Source organism: Sander vitreus, chromosome 8, assembly GCF_031162955.1.
Source record: "Sander vitreus isolate 19-12246 chromosome 8, sanVit1, whole genome shotgun sequence".
NCBI lineage: Eukaryota > Metazoa > Chordata > Actinopteri > Perciformes > Percidae > Sander > Sander vitreus.
Window position 1 is genome coordinate 28,407,095 of NC_135862.1, and position 18,344 is coordinate 28,425,438.

The 18,344-nt window shown below is 39.2% G+C and overlaps 1 protein-coding gene across 1 annotated transcript in view; it reads right to left on the reverse strand.

Annotated features, from left to right (window-relative positions):
• kiaa1549la (KIAA1549-like a) overlaps positions 1-18,344 on the reverse strand; it is a 248,641-nt gene that overhangs the window by 10,968 nt on the left and 219,329 nt on the right. The window contains exons 19-20 of the mRNA XM_078258059.1: positions 18,099-18,267; positions 9,360-9,457 (exon numbers count right to left, since the gene is read on the reverse strand). Of these exons, the coding sequence (XP_078114185.1) occupies positions 9,360-9,457; positions 18,099-18,267 (267 nt within the window). The remainder of the gene's footprint in view (positions 1-9,359; positions 9,458-18,098; positions 18,268-18,344) is intronic.

An 18,344-nucleotide genomic window follows, 5' to 3' on the forward strand; every position in this document is an offset into this window, starting at 1 on the left:
AAAAATTAAATAAAAATGATAATAATATATTTTCCTGAGTGTCAGTTTGTTCCTGGCAGTCTGCAGTACATCGCAGGTCAAACATGTTTACTCGTGTTATTTAATCAGTTTGTCCACTAGATGGCAAACATGTCTCTCCATGCAATCCACAACAGCTGAACAGTCAATCACTCTCTGCAGTGCTAAAGTGCCCAGCAACACGGTGCACACAGCAACAGCATTTAAATTAAGAAGCTGCTCGGTTCAAATGATACAGACTAACATATGGGCCTGAAAGAGAAAAAGTGAGAGACACAGATAGTGTGGATGGAGGGCAGTTGGTTCAAATGATGCTGATTAAAATTCTTTAGCCCATTTTTGTATTCTCCAGTGTGCTATCTTAATTGCAGGGGTGCTTAGAGTGATACTAGCTTATACTGGTGGGCAGATCGATCCAAATATCGATAATATTGATTATTGATCAATACCAGTGTAATGAGATCAATACTTTAGTTTCAGTTTCTGCGGTTTCATCAAAAAGGCAACCTGGATGTCTGTGTCTGTGTAAGTGCCGCTGCTTTCAAATGCCGCTCCTGTCACAGCGCAGAGCAGGCACACTTTGCTCCTCCTCCCCCCTCTTGTGATTTGATGTTGTACCGACTCAGCGGCACCAGGCAAACAAGCAAGCAAGCAGCCAGGCCTGGCAGTGGCCAGCAGCACACACACACAAGCAGGACAGAGACGGAGCAGAAGAATGGCAGAGAGGAAGAGGAGCGCCATGTGGCTATATTTTCAGGTCAAAAATGAAACAACGGCAAGCTGTATGATTTGTAAAAAGGCTGTAAGATACAGTGGTAACACAACAGATGTATACAAGCATATGAAAATTCTTTCCTGGGTTTTAAGTAATTAATAATCTAAAGGTACAATCACAAAAGCACTTAAGGTCATACAAATTAATTCAGATTTAGCAATTTTATGATGCATCCACCTTAATTATTAAAAAGTATCGATATCGTATCAGTATCGCCAATACTGGCCCTGTATCAGATCGATACCAAATATTGCAGTATCGCACACCACTACTAGCTTAATAAACACATGATTTTCTTTCAAGTACTTAAAATCTAACATCAGACCAGTTGTTGTTGGGACAGCCCCACTGCCAGAAAGAGAGAGCCCTTGCATTTGCAGCCCAGTAATAGTGCTTACATATCGGAAAGACCGAGGCCATCACTTTTGATATTCTTCTGTAGGTGGGCCTTAGCAACGCAAGCGGGATTATTTCTTTATGCTTCTTTAATGATAAAATTAAAACAATTAGAGATAAAATTCATCACCTTGTGCCCTCAAATTCCAACGGTTCACCTTTAAACACAGGACTACTAGAAAGAACGACAAGACCTGACATATACTTATATATATACAGCTTTTTTTCCTATAGACCTTCAACAATTAATGGTAAAAGTCTCTTCAGCTAAGCCATCTACCTGTCCCCATCCCAACGAGGCTACTTAAAGAAGCGTTACCCATGGTTAACACTTCATTACTAGATATGATCAATATATCTCTATTAACAGGTTATGTACCGCAGTCATTGAAAGTAGCTGTGATAAAACCTCTTCTGAAAAAACCCACCCTCGATCCTGAAGTCTTAGCCAACTATAGACCTATATCTAACCTTCCCTTTCTCTCCAAAATCCTTGAGAAGGTAGTCGCTAATCAGTTATGTGATTTTCTACATAGCAATAGTTTGTGTGAGGACTTTCAGTCAGGATTTAGAAAGCATCATGGCACAGAGACGGCACTGGTGAAAATTACTAACGACCTTCTAACTGCTGCCGACAAAAGTCTCCATATTTGTCTTATTAGATCATAGTGCTGCATTTGACACTATTGACCATACCATCCTGTTACAGAGATTGGAACATTTAGTTGGCATTAAAGGAATCGCACTAAGCTGGTTTAAGTCCTATTTCTGTGATCGATCTCAATTTGTTAATATTAACGATAAATCCTCCAAGTACGCTAAAGTAAGCCATAGCGTTCCACAAGACTCAGTGCTTGGACAAATTCTATTCTCCTTATATATGCTTCCTCTAGGCAATATTATTAGGAAACACTCAGTTAACTTTCACTGTTATGCAGATGACACCCAGTTATACTTGTCAATCAAGCCAGACAAAACCAGTCAGTTAGCTAAACTTCAAGCATGCATTAAAGATATAAAATCCTGGATGACCTACAATTTTCTGATATTAAACTCAAACAAGAAGTGTTGAATGAAGTTATTGTGCTGGGCCCCAAACACCTCCGAACGTCATTATCTAAAGATATAGCTACCCTGGATGGTATTACTCTGGCCTCCAGCACTACTGTCAGAAATCTAGGAGTTATTTTTGATCAGGATATATCCCCATCTAAAACAATCCTCCTTTTTTCATCTTCGTAACATTGCCAAAATTAGGAACATCCTGTCTCAAAACGATGCAGAAAAACTAGTCCATGCATTCGTTACTTCCAGGCTGGACTACTGTAATTCCTTACTATCAGGTTGCCCAAATAAGTCCCTTAAGACTCTCCAGCTAATCCAGAATGCTGCAGCACATGTTCTGACAAGAACTAAGAAAAGAGATCACATTTCTCCTGTATTAGCTTCTCTGCATTGGCTTTCTATAAAATCCTGGATTGAATTTAAAATCCTTCTCATGACCTACAAAGCTCTAAATGGTCTAGCACCATCATATCTAGAAGAGCTCTTAGTACCTTATTGTCCCACTAGAGCACTATGCTCGCAAAATGTAGAGCTACTTGTGGTTCCTAGAGTCTCTAAAAGTAGGATGGGAGCCGGAGCTTTCAGCTACCAGGCTCCTCTCCTGTGGAACCAGCTCACAGTCTGGGTTCGGGGGGCAGACACTGTCACCACATTTAAGAATAAACTGAAAACCCTCCTCTTTGATAAAGCATATAGTTAGGGAGTGAGGAGATCCAGAAATGCTTGTTACTAACCTAGCTCTGGGGAGTTTACTCCCCGGAGTCCTTATGTTTCTTTTTCCCAGCGTATTTCGTTGGATTAGGATGGCACCAAGATCTTGGTTGCAGCTGTCGCCTTGGTCCTGCTTCACTACACCCTGCTACGCTCTACGGTGCCCTGCTGCGTCCTGCTGAACCTGCTACATCCAGCCATGCCCTGCTATGCCACGCTACATACTGTTACGCCCTGCAGTGCCCTGCAATGACATGAACTACTACGACTACCATTTTCTTGTCACTGTTCCATTATCTTTATTGTGACTATTATTGCCACTGTTCATCACATCCCCAACCGGCACCGTCAGACACCGCCTACCAAGAGCCTGGGTCTGGCCGAGGTTTCTTCCTAAAAGGGAGTTTTTCCTCGCCACTGTCGCACTAAATGCTTGCTCTTGGGGGAATTACTAGAATTGTTGGGACTTTATAAATTATAGAGTGTGGTCTAGACCTACTCTATCTGTAAAGTGTCTCGAGATAACTCTTGTTATGATTTGATACTAAAAATTTTTTAAATTGAATTGAATCTGCCCAGACAAATAAGAGGGTAACCTAGTCCAGTTGTTAAGAAAAGGATATTGGTAAATTACCAGGAAGGTTTTAAAAAAGGTACAAGAACCTCGGAAGTGCAACCATTTTGATAGTATTGATTTGGCCAATCACTGAAAGGGGAAGCAACTTGAAGTTCCTAATGTTATCTTTTAATTTGTCTACCACATCCAGAATTTTTTTTTTAAATAAAAGCTTAGGGTTTATAGAAATCTTTAGTCCAAGATAGGTAAAGTAGGTGGTAACCACTTTGAGTGGCAAGGATTTTAAGAAAGTAGGGCCCAGATTGTTCGTCAGGGGCATGAATTCACTTTTATCGCAGTTTATTGTATATCCTGACAGTTTACTAAATTATTTAATGTAGTTAAGGAGGTTGGGCACTGACACTAGATCAGATAAACAAATTAATAAATCATCCACACATAGATTCACAAGACTTTCAACCTTGGATACCCAAGTGACCCCTGATTCCTATTACAAGAGGTTCCAAAGCAATTTCAAACAGCAGGAGGAAAGGGGATTGCCCTGTCTCACACTGTGCTGTAGATCAAAAGGTTGGGAATTAGTTAGTCGGAATAGAAGATACTAGATTTAAATAAATTATTTTAACGCATTCTATAAAGTACACTCCATACCCAAATCGATTTAACGTCTCTAGCATAAGGCCATTCAATCTGATGGAATGCCTTCTGGGCATCGAGAGATAAGATGGCAGCTTTAGTGTCCTTCTCATGGAACACATATAATGTATTCAAAAGCAGACGAATATTGCTAAATGATAATATACCCGGTATAAATCCACTCTGGACAGGATGCACAATTGTTGAGATATGCTTACCCAATTTTGTGGCCAGAACATTAGTTATCACCTTTTGGTCATAATTCCAAAGAGCATATTGGTCTGTCACTTGCAGGGTCTGTAACGCTGAAGCAAGCATTTATCTGCTTTAGGTCAGTCACCAATGCACCCAATTTATATTTAATCCTATGGCTCGACTAGCTTGCTCTCCTCCAATAACTTGCTAATAACTTTTCTGGTTTGTCATCCAGTTCAAAGTGTTTCTGCTTGAGCTTCAGTAATTGGCTGCTGACATGTTTATTAAGGATAGTATTCATATTTTTATTTTAAGATCTTGTAGTCAGATTGTAAAAGGGAGGATCTATACGTCTCCTCAAGTGCTCGAAGCATCTTATCAATATCCCTAAGACCCTATTTTCCTATGTTTTTGTGTCTAAGTGACTGATGGGAACAACAATCTTTAACATTGGGGTAGTATTAAGCAAGATCGCTGCAGTCGGCAGTGTGAAACAAGCTACAATGTTAATAGAGCAATTGTACAGCTGGTATTTACGCTCACAAAAGTGCTTGTTTTGCCACTCTGCTCAGATTAAAGGGGTGGTTCAGAATTTTGGACATAGGATCTCATTTCCAAGCTAGCCAGTGTGTTATTTATCAGTGGAGACCGTTTTCAACACTTTTCATCCAATCCTTACAGTTGCAGAGTTCACTGGTGCTAGGCTAGCGCAACAGTATCTGCTAGCCTGCCACTAACTGTCTTACCCACTCCACAGTACACCCAAGGCAAATAAATTATAACGCCAGACTATCGATGTAAATGTCTGTGTTGACAGAATAATGTTAGAAATAAAACTACCCTTGCATCTCAATGATCGCATAACATTTTGAGGGACTAGTTTCTCAGCAACGGTGGAATTTTACTTTGCTCCGGTTAGTAGTACTGCGCCAAAAATTAAACAGAGAAGCGCACTACAGTTGGGACACCTAATAGTAGCCTAGTACATTGGTATTGAAGCATTGGATTGGAAACTAAGGACTAGGCAACATGGTTATCCAGTGTGCATTTAGAAATTGTAAAAATAAACCAAAAAGATGGGCACCACAAAGTTTCCACAAATTTCCATTGTGAGATCCAGAGGAACCAACTGTGGCTTCTTGCTGCTGGCTTGGACATCAAGGCGGAGACTCTACTCAAGTGGCAAATGTGTAGTGATCATTTTAGACCAGACGACTTTGAAAAACCCCGCAACCTAAAGGACCACAAGTCACTGACAACGAATGCGGTTCCATCCGTCTTTCCAGATGCACCAACAGCTACTGATGAACAGGTAATAACTTTTGGTAGGTTACTCTAGCTAATAAAGCTAGCTCCTTTCATAACGTTAGCCTAGCTGCTACTGATTGATAGAGACTGACAACGTAAGTATCTTACTTTCTGTTAAAAGTAAGATACTTTTTTTTTTAACATGAAAACATCCGCGAAATTGCCTTCGCTAAAGCCACCAGACCATGTAAATAAACAGTAATTTTAGCATCGTAAAATACAAGTTGACAGAAACAAAATCAATGAAAAGCTGTTTTGGGTCGTTTTTCCACTTTTCCAACCATCACAACTCTAGTTTTGGTTTAGTCATAGTTTACCGATTCACATGTGAAAATATGTTGGCTCTATTCAAGCTAAGAGTATTGTTTTTTTAAATGGAGTCTGGTGGGTTTAGCGCTAGCTGGTTAAACAGAACGGACTTAAAGAGGTTTTAAAAAGGCCTTTCTCTGTAAGGATCCTTTTCATAATGTTGTCAGACACTAAGAATAATAATCTAAATCTTTCAGTGGCAAAAAAAAGCACTTTTAGTGGACCAAATTAGCGATGCACATTTGCCCCGTCTGTGGTTGTCGATTAGAGCATTCATGCTTAATACTGGACCAATTTCAAAGATTGCTGTTCCTATCAGTCACTTACGAACAAAAACATAGGAAAGAAGGTCCAGGTTGAAAAAATTACAAAATGACCCTTTAAGTTCTCTCTTTTTAGACCATTCAAATGAAATAATGTAACCTCTCATCACCGCCTTAAAGGAGTGATAGAATGCAAAACAGAGTTTACCTTGTCATAGTTGAATTACGACAGTTCGGTTGGTAAAATAGGCATACATAGTACCTCAAAGTCCCATTGACATCCCTTTCCTATGCAAATCTCACAATTTGAAACTGCTGCTGAAAACGGGCGAATCTCAACAAAGCTCATAGTTGACGTAAACTCTGTGGCTGCACCTTATTTGGCTCTAGCCTCTACCTTTGTCACGCCCCAAAATTGACATACACCACTGACCTGAGATCAGCTTAGTCTTCTGAATAGGTCGCGCAGATCTCAGAAATGTTATACATTGTTTGTCTGCTATTTAATTACTAAATTCACTTCTGAGACTTTTTTATGCGAGAAATCAGCTATGTAAAGCTCAAATATGGGCTGTTTTATGAAAATTGATGGCTAATTGCAAATTTGGTAAGACGGTGTCGGACTTCAGGAGCTCCACACAGTCTGACGAGACAGCGGCAGCCCGCGGCGCTCCATACCCAGGGCAAAGTCACCATTTCTGGGTTACTGGACTCCCAAATGCCGGCGGCCACGGAGCTTGCTTGGCCCGCAGGTGACTTTGCCCTGGGTATGGAGCGCCATGAGCTGCCTTGTCTCATCAGATTGTGTGGAGCTCCTGAAGTCCGACACCGTCTTACATAGTTGATTTCTCGCATTAAAAAGTCTCAGAAGTGAATTTAGTAATGAAATAGCAGACGAACAATGTATAACATTGCAGTGTCTGAAATATGAGACCTGCTGTCTCGTCTCCACTGTGTGTGTATGTGCTTCGCTCAACCAATCAGCACCCAGCTCATCTAAATATTCATGAGCATACCATATTTGGAAGAAAAGCTCTCGTTCCAAAATCGGCCATTCCACAGGGTAGCATTAGGGCCCATGGAATAGCACCCGGGCCATTTTCAGCCCAACCAATGTTACATACCCTATTAGGAGACCTTAAGGAACAGTGTGAAATGCCCTATATAATCATTCTATCACCCCTTTAAAGGCCTCCCATAGAGTGGAATCAGAGACCTCCCCATTATCGTTGGTGGTGTGAAACTCATCTATACACATGGTCATATGCTCAGTAAAGGAGTGGTCATTAAGAAGAAGGGGGTTAAAGCGCCAGATGTGCTTCTGTTTGGACAGGATATCTTTAAATTGAATTGATGCTGGGCTATGGTCAGAAATCAAAATATTATGATAAGTGGAAATTGTATGTATGTGTGTATGTATTGTATGTTGGGTAGAAATTCAGAAGAAATCAGAAATAACCAATTCTAGTGTATGATTTGTGGACATGAGAGTAGAAAGAAAAATCTCTGTCAGCAGGATCCTGCAGTTGCCAAATATCAACCATGTTCCTAACGTTTGCAGTGAAGCTATGGAGGAGATGGTTTTGTTTAAAGTCTAGTCTGAAATGTCTAGAGTTGGGTCCAAGTAGCAGTTAAAGACACCTTCAATAATGACATTTGTACTAGAGGCTGGTTTCATATTAAAAGCTTTAAGAATTCACAATTCGCATAGATATTAAGCAATATTACCAGAAAGGAGTTTATGTGACCTGAAATCATTAAAGGTATAGTAAGTGATGTTATTCCAATACACTTTTTGTAAAATTCAGCATATATCTCCTCACGTTCACCTAGCTATCTTTTTTCTGTGTGTACTCTACACCTCCGGTGTACGAGCCTAAGCTCAAGTCTGCTGAAGAATGTTGGAGAAACTTACTTGCAAAGGCAAAGAAAGAGACTGAAGCTGAAAAAGCGGCGACTAAAAGGGGCTGCAGATACTGAAAGGAAAAACTGGAGGAAACATTGGCATAGTTTTTGAGCAATGGTGACAGAAGAAAGCTGCAAGGCATGGAAAGTGAAGCAGTGGTTGCAGCCTTTCTGTTGTACAGGTATGTTACGTTTTTTTTTTTTATTTGGGACGGGGGGATGACTTGTTTTCAGGAAATGTCTAGCCAACTAGCAATTTATGTTGTGTTAGTCATATTAGCTCAATGCTAACATTAGCTTCACTGTCAATCTAGGCTACTAGTAAGCTAACGTTACACTAGCTAACGTATGTTATCTAACAAAACGCAAATTTTTTTAACGCTATTTGTTCCCCCGGGGTCTGAACATGTCATTTACACATTGGCTTTCCACAAATGTGCTAATGCAGGGTCTGCATTTTTCTTTTCATTATTTTTCTTTGATGGGCAATACATACACAAAGGTTATCAATGATATTGGTACTAAATATTTGCGCCAGAGAAATGGTAACGGTACTGTTGTCTTTCTATATTCTCTTGAAAGGACAAATCACTGCCAGAGTAGTTTGCCAGGGCTGATGATACTGCATCCAGAGCCAGACCTGTCCGCTAACACTGGAGCCCTGGACAAAGTTTTGATTACTTTATGATATTTATTATTGTTTATATGAAAAATAAATAAGTTTTACACCACATTGGTTGTAATTATTTTGTGCAGCATGTACGTAGATGAGATATAATGTTGTATGTTGTAATAACATAAATGGAAAGTAATTTTTTTTTTTTTTTTATTCGAAGAAAATATAAAAACAAAGGGTACTTTGTACTGTTAATTCCTACTCGGAATAAATAAACAGGCAAACTATGTAAATTCTTTGAAACATAGCAGAGCAGCGCCTCGCATTAAAGTGACATGTCTACTCCGTGCACTGCTCACTAATGCCCCCCAACATTTTTTTTTAACAGCACAGTGGATGTTTTGCTACCTGGGAGATCATTTACCTCTATAGCATTTAGTCTATATACTGTCCTTTACAGAGGGTGCAGTGTGTTCCTTGTGTTTATTTGTTTCGATACATTTACATTTATTTATTTATATATTTAATATATTTTCTCATCCAAGTGTCTTTTGTTGTCTATATTTGTGTGAGTGTGTGTGGTACCGTCGTAATGAGGTCCCAGGTGGTGGTCCTGGTCTTGAGGGGATCAGTGGCGGGGGAGACCCGATGCCCATATCAGGAAGCTGGGTGAACCGAAAACCCTGCAGAAGCCACAAATGTAACTTTGTCACATATTTAACTAGCATTTGGACTCTACAAAGTACAAAATACAATGAACAATGGTGGAAGGAACAACAAACAAATCTTGATGGATAAAAAGGGCTACAAAATCAGATGGATGTCTGATCAGAGCAAAACAGAAGATAAATACAAATTCAAGCTGCATTAGTCTCTTTAATCTCTTTAAAGCTTCTCCCTTGCAGATCAGCTGTTGACAATTCACATACTGAGAGCACTAATGGCAACTTCTCTGTCCAACCTCTGTACAAGTATGTGTCTGTGAGTGATATAACAATTTGAGGATGTTGGTTGTATGAAATGTTGTGTTGCGTGGCCCTATCTACAAATAAAAATTAAATGTGTGCAAAAATGTATATACCTGCATATGCAGATGAACCGACATATGATTATATGATGGGCTCAAAGAGGCAAAAAAACAGTTACTGTAGATTTAGGTACATTTTCCTACTATTATATTTTCATATTTCCACTGCTGATTTCACATAAATCTACTTTAATCATGTAGGATGAATTGATTTTATTTTATTAAAGGCAAAAGTCTTTCACACATTTTAACAACTACTTCTCATCAGTTGCTAGTAAACTGCTGGAAAAACTACCTGACCAGTCAGGGCAGTACGGTGAAAGTCACATCCTTGACTTTTAGTCTCAGCAAGAGGTTAAAGGTGATGGCTTCTCTTTTGAAAAGGTGTCAGAGGCAGTTGTACTTGAGAAGCTTAAAAACCTAAATTGCTCTAAAGCCACTGGCTTTGACAATATTCCATCTAGATTCTTAAGAGATGCTGCTGAGGTTATCAACCCATGTATCACCCATATCATAAACATGTCTATAGAGCAAGGACATTTCCCCAATGATTTTAAGCTTGCCAGAGTGATTCCACTTTACAAGAAAGGGAGTAAATTAGACCATGGAAACTATAGACCTGTTTCTATTCTGTGTAGTCTGTCAAAGATAATTGAAAAGATCATTTTTGAACAGATTGACAAGTGTCTAGTATCACAAAATCTACTCTATGAGTTCCAGTCTGGCTTTCGTAAATCACAATCCACTGACACCTGTTTACTGTATCTAACTGACTACATCAGGAGGGAGGTAGATAAAGGTCATTTTTGTGGTATGGTCATGTTAGACCTGCAGAAGGCCTTTGATACCACTGACCATGGCATTTTGGGACGCAAATTAAAAGCTATTAGTTTTAATGGCTTAGCAGTCAGATGGGTGAGTTCTTATCTGAAGGATAGGAAGCAGGTGGTGTATAATGGGGGAACAATGTCTCAACCACAATGCATAGACTGTGGGGTCCCGCAAGGGAGTGTCCTGGGTCCACTTTTTTTCCTTCTATATTATATATATATATATATATATATGTTTAAATGACCTTAAGTCTGTATGTTCATGTGAACTTTTTTATATGCAGATGATTCTGAGTTATTGGTTTCTCATAAAGATAAGAACATAGTTGAAAGATCTCTCAGTGAACTATTGAATGTCAGCAGGTGGATGTCAGAAAATAGGCTTTATCGCTTCACTTAGGGAGAACGGAAGCCATACTGTTTGGGTCAAAGATAAAACTGAAAAGATCCCCTGGTAAGTAAATCAAAGAGTTTGTTTCTTGGCCAGAATCTCAAGGTTTCTGGACAAGAAAGCAATGTTAACTCCGGCAAGTGCTCTAATTCAGCCTTATTTTGACTATGCATGCTGCTCATGGTACAATAGTGTCTTAAAGCACCTGAAACATAGCTCAGAATAAGGTTATAAGGCTTATTCTGAACCTCCCCATGATATCTCATTGACACTTCTCATTTTGAGACTATTGGGTGGTTAAAAGTAGAAGATCGAGTCTCTCAGATTCACCTGTGCATGGTACATAGGACTGTGTATGGGGTTGTCCCCAAATATTTAATCAATTATTTTAACAGAGTAAGAGATGTTCACAGCTACTCCACCAGCGGCAGCTCTACTGTTTTTGTACCTCCTGGAGTTAAGAGTAATTTAGGTAAGGAGTCCTTCTTGTAGGTACCAACAAGCCTGTGGAACAGGTTGCCAGGAAATCTAAAGATGGTCAGAAGTTTAGGAGGTTTTAAGCAGGCACTGAAAAAATGGCTCGGATGCCAATCTTAGTATGACTTTTTAATACTGTATTTTCTTGATTTATTATATGTATGGTTGTGATGATTGATGCTTGATCTGCTGCCCCCCACCCCCCCCCCCCAAGGGACTTAATTGTGTTATCCTGACTTAGTTTTTTTGTTTTTTTAATGTATGGTGCAAAGCTGTATCGCATCTTATAACAAAATAGTCAAATAAAATCAATCAATCAATTCACTTCTGTTCTCATGTAGTTTATCAGATGTAGACTTTTATGCTTTTAATATATATTTATTACTCATTCTCTTCTAACCTGATCTCACAGAATTCCGTGAAATGAACACAGCCCCTTAACTCAAAATCTGTGACAGTTTCACAGAATCGCCGAAAATTCCGTGACGGGCACACGGATGCGATGCCTATGTAAGTCAATAACAGGCATCATCCGTGGTCTACGCACAGATTCCCTAATCACAGCATGATTCTTTCTGCCAGTTGGGCTGCGGCAGAGAAGCTGTATAGCTTTGCTATTATTGGTATTTTTAGCCCAATAACCGCTGTTTTAATCAACATTTATTCACCATAATGTTATTATTTCGGTCTATTTCGGCCAGGGAAGCTGGATTGCTTTGTTGTTTATTTATATTTTTAAAACTATAACGCTACATCTAGCAACATTTATTTAGATGTTATCATAGTATACATTTCTTTATTTTAATAATATTATTTCGGTCTTATTACCGGTGAAATATTACAGTATGCTGTAGGCTAATACAGAACATTACGATATGATCCGAGCTACTGACACGCATTCAAAGCCGATATCCCACAATGTAATGCGGGCATTCATTCACAGAATCAGACAGCGATCAGCGGGTTTTTAACGCCAGTATCGCTTCAATGTACATATATACAATCAGTGGTTTAGTCACCAGCAACAACACGTTGCTCAGCTTTGTTCCAGTAGTGACGTAAGCCCACTCACGGCAGACAGCAGAAACACAGGAGTCGAACATGTCCCCCCACCCTCCCCGGAAGAACTACAAGGGCACAAGCTTTGTAACTGGTTCTGGGGCCCCTCTATAGTGGGAGTTGTAGTTTTTAAATATATTGGTATATTTTTCATAATCCGCTCAATACTCCGGAAGTGACGTGGTACGTGCCGCTTGGCGGATAAGAAGATAAAAAATACATAATATTCGTAATATTGATGTTTTTATCTAACGTTGTATTTGAGGATGTAAACAATGAAGATATTAATAATAATGAAATACAGTTTCATGTATTTGTCTCATGTATTGTGATAACAAATCAAATCAGCTGAAGACTCCGGAAGTGACTTAGTAATTACCGCACGGCGTCTGTGAAAGCTTGCTGCACGTTGTAGCCTACGTGAGAATTTGTACAATAAATATATGTATATTATATATACAAAAATAGTGTTTTATGCTTATGTTTGACTTATTAGCATTTGTTTTGACTTGTTCTGTTCTTAAAAACTAAAAATAAACTACTTACAAAGAGAAGCATTTTTTATTTTATTTTCCATGCATCGTTATTTAAAAACGCAATTTTCTAATTTTGTGGTTGATGAATGTTAATAACAAAGACTAAAGGGAAAAAAACATGAGCATATGTATGTGTGGGACTTACTTTGATTTAACATCACACTACATTATTAGTTGTTTTAAATAAATTACTTTTTTTTAGTTCAATTTTTTATTAGCACCATTTATCATTCAGACATACAGAACAGATTCCACAATATGAACCTGGTAATATTTGATGGTGCACAGAACAGAGAAACACAAAATGAGCAAATAACTGACTTTTTGAAATATAAATTTATGGTAGGCCTAACATATTAATTATTATATTCAGAAGATGATCCTCATAGCAATCACCGTGGTTACAGCTTGTAGCCATATAGCCTTCAAAATTAAGAAGGGACGAGTTTTAGGAAGCATTTCAGGAAATTAAAAGGATAAGCAGATTGTTGCTGAGGTTTTTGTTTACAGAGATGTAGCTTTGTTTGTGTACATATACAACATGTGTTTTGGCATTTTTTTCACAAACTGAGCAGTTGGTTGTGACGTTGTAACATGGGTCAGAGGGTATCAGAGGTCATAAATGATGAACCAATAATCGGCTCAAATCCTATAGGCACCTTGGTGTTCATGTGGACAACACCTGGCTGAAGGCCCATGTTCAAAGTGTATGTTCTCATTTAGAGCAGACACGGTGAATCAGAGGGTTTATGTTATACAGGGCTGCATTACAGAGCATATTCATATGTCAGAAAGCATGACAATATCTAAAAACATCTCATTTAAAGTTTGGTTGTCAGGTGACTGTCATGAAGGTTGTTGAGAGGAATAGAAACCAGTCTCTCCAGGCAAGCACAGAGAATATGGTCTGATTTTTATTCTCCATGCCAAGTAGCTCTTATCCTCTGCTGGCACCCCAATGTAAACTAAATATTTCTAAACTATAGGCCTTATTTGGACCTACCTCAATTAAAACTTTATATAATGTTGCTTAAGGCTGGTTGTGGAATAGCTTCATGATATAATACATATGGTTGTATGTAGGTCTTGTCACTGTTTGTGAAGGATGAGCAATAGATTGTGGCTGATAATGTGCTTCAGTCGGGCTGCATATCACCTTGTTTATGTTTTTTATTGTAATTATATGTCAGCTGTATGATAAAACAATATGTCAAGTGGTATGTGTGAAGCATTTGAACTCAAGGCAGATATCCCTCTGGGACAATAAAGTATCACCTGCAAAGTGGTCTCCATGATATAGTAAAAATTAAAACGTTGTCGTAGGACTATAGCAAAGACATCGTTGGAAACTTCTCAACCTGGACAATAACATATGTCAGTCTGAAGAGGATACATTACTCCTGCTTTGAAATATTGACCTATGAACCTTGAACCCAGTCCATCTTTGAAGGCTTGTCATTTAGCAACAGAAGGTGCTACACACATAGGACCAGCTGTTATAGAAAGCTCTGGATCTCAGCTGTCATGTAGATATGGTCACCAAAGTTTACCTAATGTAAGCACTGTCAAATATGGTAATAAGCTATTTTCACCTATTCAACGATTATATTTTTAAAATCTGATGACACCAGTGTGTTCCCCATCCCAAAAAACCCCAGGGTGTATCCAAAATTCTACACTACCAACTTCTAATTATGAAAAATATACCAATATATTTAAAAACTACAACTCCCACTATAGAGGGGCCCCAGAACCTGTTACAAAGCTTGTGCCCTTGTAGTTCTTCCGGGGAGTGTGGGGGGACATGTTCGACTCCTGCGTTTCTGCTGTCTGCCGTGAGTGGGCTTCATTTCATTTCAGATTGCTGCCGCCGGCCGGCCGGCCGAGCAAGCAGGACATGAGACAAATACATGAAACTGTATTTTATTATTATTAATATCTTCATTGTTTACATCCTCAAATACAACGTTAGACAAAAACATCAATATTACGAATATTATGTATTTTTTATCTTCTTATCCGACGAGCAGCACTTACCACGTCACTTCCGGAGTATTGTGCAGATTTTTTTAAACGTTATTACGGTGCATAACTTACTGGAACAAAGCTGAGCAACGTGTTGTTGCTGGTGACTAAACCACTGATTGTATATATGTACATTGAAGCGATACTGGCGTTAAAAACCCGCTGATCGCTGTCTGATTCTGTGAATGAATGCCCGCATTGCATTATGGGATATCGGCTTTGAATGTGTCAGTAGCTCGGATCATATCGTAATGTTCTGTATTACAGCATACTGTAATATTTCACTGGTAATAAGATAAAAATATAAATAAACAACAAAGCAATCCAGCTTCCCTGGCCGAAATAGACCGAAATAATAACATTAAAAGAAACACAAATAAACCATGATACGATCTGGTGAATAAATGTTGATTAAAACAGCGGTTATTGGGCTAAAAATACCAATAATAGCAAAGGTATACAGCTTCTCTGCCGCAGCCCAACTGGCAGAAAGAATCGTGCTGTGATTAGGGAATCCGTGCGTGTGCCCGTCACGGAATTTTCGGCGATTCCATGAAACTGTCACAGATTTTGAGTTAAGGGGCCGTGTTCATTTCACGGAATTCTGTGAGACCAGGTTGTCTCTTCATAGATATCGCTGTACATAGTTTGTATTGCAACTACTTTCTTCCACGGAAAATGGTAAGAACAGCTTGTTGACAGCAAAGTCTATGACATATTGTTGGAAATATTGTGAGCACCATATGGAATTCCATTAACCTCCATTCTTTTCTTCTTTTGGGGTAGAGGCAGCAATGTGAGAAACAGAACAAGAACCGCTCATACAAACAATTTCACACTCGACACTAGAGGTGTAAAAATAGGAAGTGCTGGTAGTGCAGCTGCACTGGGGACCATGGGGTGAATGGGCCTGTAGAGAGAGCGGGCCGTGATTATAAGCCTATAAGTTACTCATTTGACTGTAAAATCCAATACATTTACTAAAATATACTGTGTGTGTGTGTGTGTGTGTGTGTGTGTGTGTGTGTGTGTGTGTGTGTTTGTGTGTGTGTCTGTGTGTGTGCTTCATAACTAGAAACTAGCGTGCACTGGGGCCCATTGTGACTACCTTACACCACTGCACTTCCTTGGGTCCTGAGCAATACACCTGGACATGACATAGTTGCGTCATTAGAGTAGAGATATTTTGCCTGTGGTAATGTTATTAGTGCTATCAGTGTTATCATTTAGTATGGCAAGCTTACACAATTTGAGTTAAAATGGCAGAGTGGCGATGTTCCTGTAGGATATCTGCTTGTGCTCGTTGACCCCAGGGAAGTGAAAAAGAGTTTGATTGTAATTGTAGTACTGGTGCATTGAAGTTGACTTGGGAAGTTGGAATTTCCGAGTTCCCAGTTGGAAATGTCAACTGGAACCTGCCCCCTGATGTCGGATTTCCGATTTCGAAATTCGGGAGAACTTTACCAATCCCTACATCACAATCCAAAATGGCTGCTACAAGCATGAACAGTAGTGGTAGTTGTATGAATATACTGTTGTTTTTAGCACTTCTGTCTCATTTGTCTCTCATTAAATCAGTCGTACACACAGTACTGTCCATCTTCTACCTGAGGACATGTTGCTACGGTCACTGCATGAAAAGTGTGATTTTCATCAGTAAGCGGCACTGTAGATTGTTGTGGAAGTTGAGGTTTACACGGCAATTTGCAGGCAACACCGAAAACTGCCATGAATTGTCGGAAATTAACGTGTGCCTTGCTTGGCAGTTGTCTCCCCATGACCCCCCTCCCCCTAATTCTAGGGGAGGCTTTAACATGTAAATGAAAATGCTGTGAGCTAGACAAATGCAAACCAGGGTAGCAGCGGGGGAGTTTTACCCCAGGTGACATTTTTCTAAAAGGTATTAACTTCATTTTAAGAAAATCTCTGGTATAAATAGATCAGGCTCAGTATAGCTTAATTATAGACTTTTAAATTTTAGCTTGAATTGATTTATTTAATGAAAGTATGCTAGATTAATTAGTGTGTATGTCATTAGCAATGGCCAATGTTATTACATTACATGTCATTTAGCTGACGCTTTTATCCAAAGCGACTTACAATTGCTACATATGTCAAAGGCCGCACTCTAGAGCAACTATGGGTTAAGTGTCTAACACAGACCTACCCTGAGCACCTAAAATAAAATTATTTTATAGGCCGAAAATATCCAGACTTTAAAACTAAATAAATAATTAGTACATACATATTGTTTATTCTGACCAGATTTAATTTTCCAAACACAGGCACACATCTGTCACTCAAGAACCGTTTTCCGTCATCAGTTTTTACAGTTTTAAATGAGCTCTGAAGAACCGCTGAGGTGTCGTAAACTCACTGAACACACTAACTGTCAAATAAAACTGCAGTTCATTTTTGACTTATAGTGAGTAAATCTATTGAAATGGCCACCATCTTGGTGGAGTGTGATGTGTAAATGAGAAAGCAGAGGTTAAGTCATGTATGTCTTGATTGTAAAAAAAAAAACTGTGGCTATCTACACATCTTTGCCAAGCGCAAACCAGTACAGAAGGCATCAACAAATTGTTGGGGAAGATCATGCCTCTTTTCCCAATCATTTTGGAGGGTCATAGAAAAATTTATTTCTGGCGAAGGGAGGGTGAAGTCTATTTTGACTAAAGAGCCCAAAACTCCTCCGGTAGCCCCTTAAATAAAAAATGAACAGTCCCTAATAGCTAGGATCTGTATCTGGTTTACTGTCTGGTTTTGAGGTTTGTGCGAGTTCATTTTCTATGGTAGGCCTAATTCTCGCAATATTTCTTCACTCATTGGGCATATTAGTCGGGGTATGACAATGCACCTGCTGGTATCCTAATTATTAAATTCCATGTAAACAAAGCATGTGTTGTTGAAATTAAGGAATATTTTTTTTAATATAATTTGGGTAATTTGGCCCTTAAAAATCCTTCTACTGCTTACCGGTTTGGGCAGGCTACACTGGTGCATGTCCTCGTAGCCTGCACTCCTCTGCCTGCCTCCACAGGGATGGTTCATGGTCCCCGGGGCACTGGTCACCCCGTCACTGTAGTGACTGGTGTGGGATGGGTTGTAGGCTCTGTGGGCATGATGTTGGTGATGGTAGTGGCTCCTGATGAGAAGGAGGAATGTTAACAAAAAAGAGTCAACAGATGCACACCTTCTCTTTTTAGATTTTTAGTTCGTCTC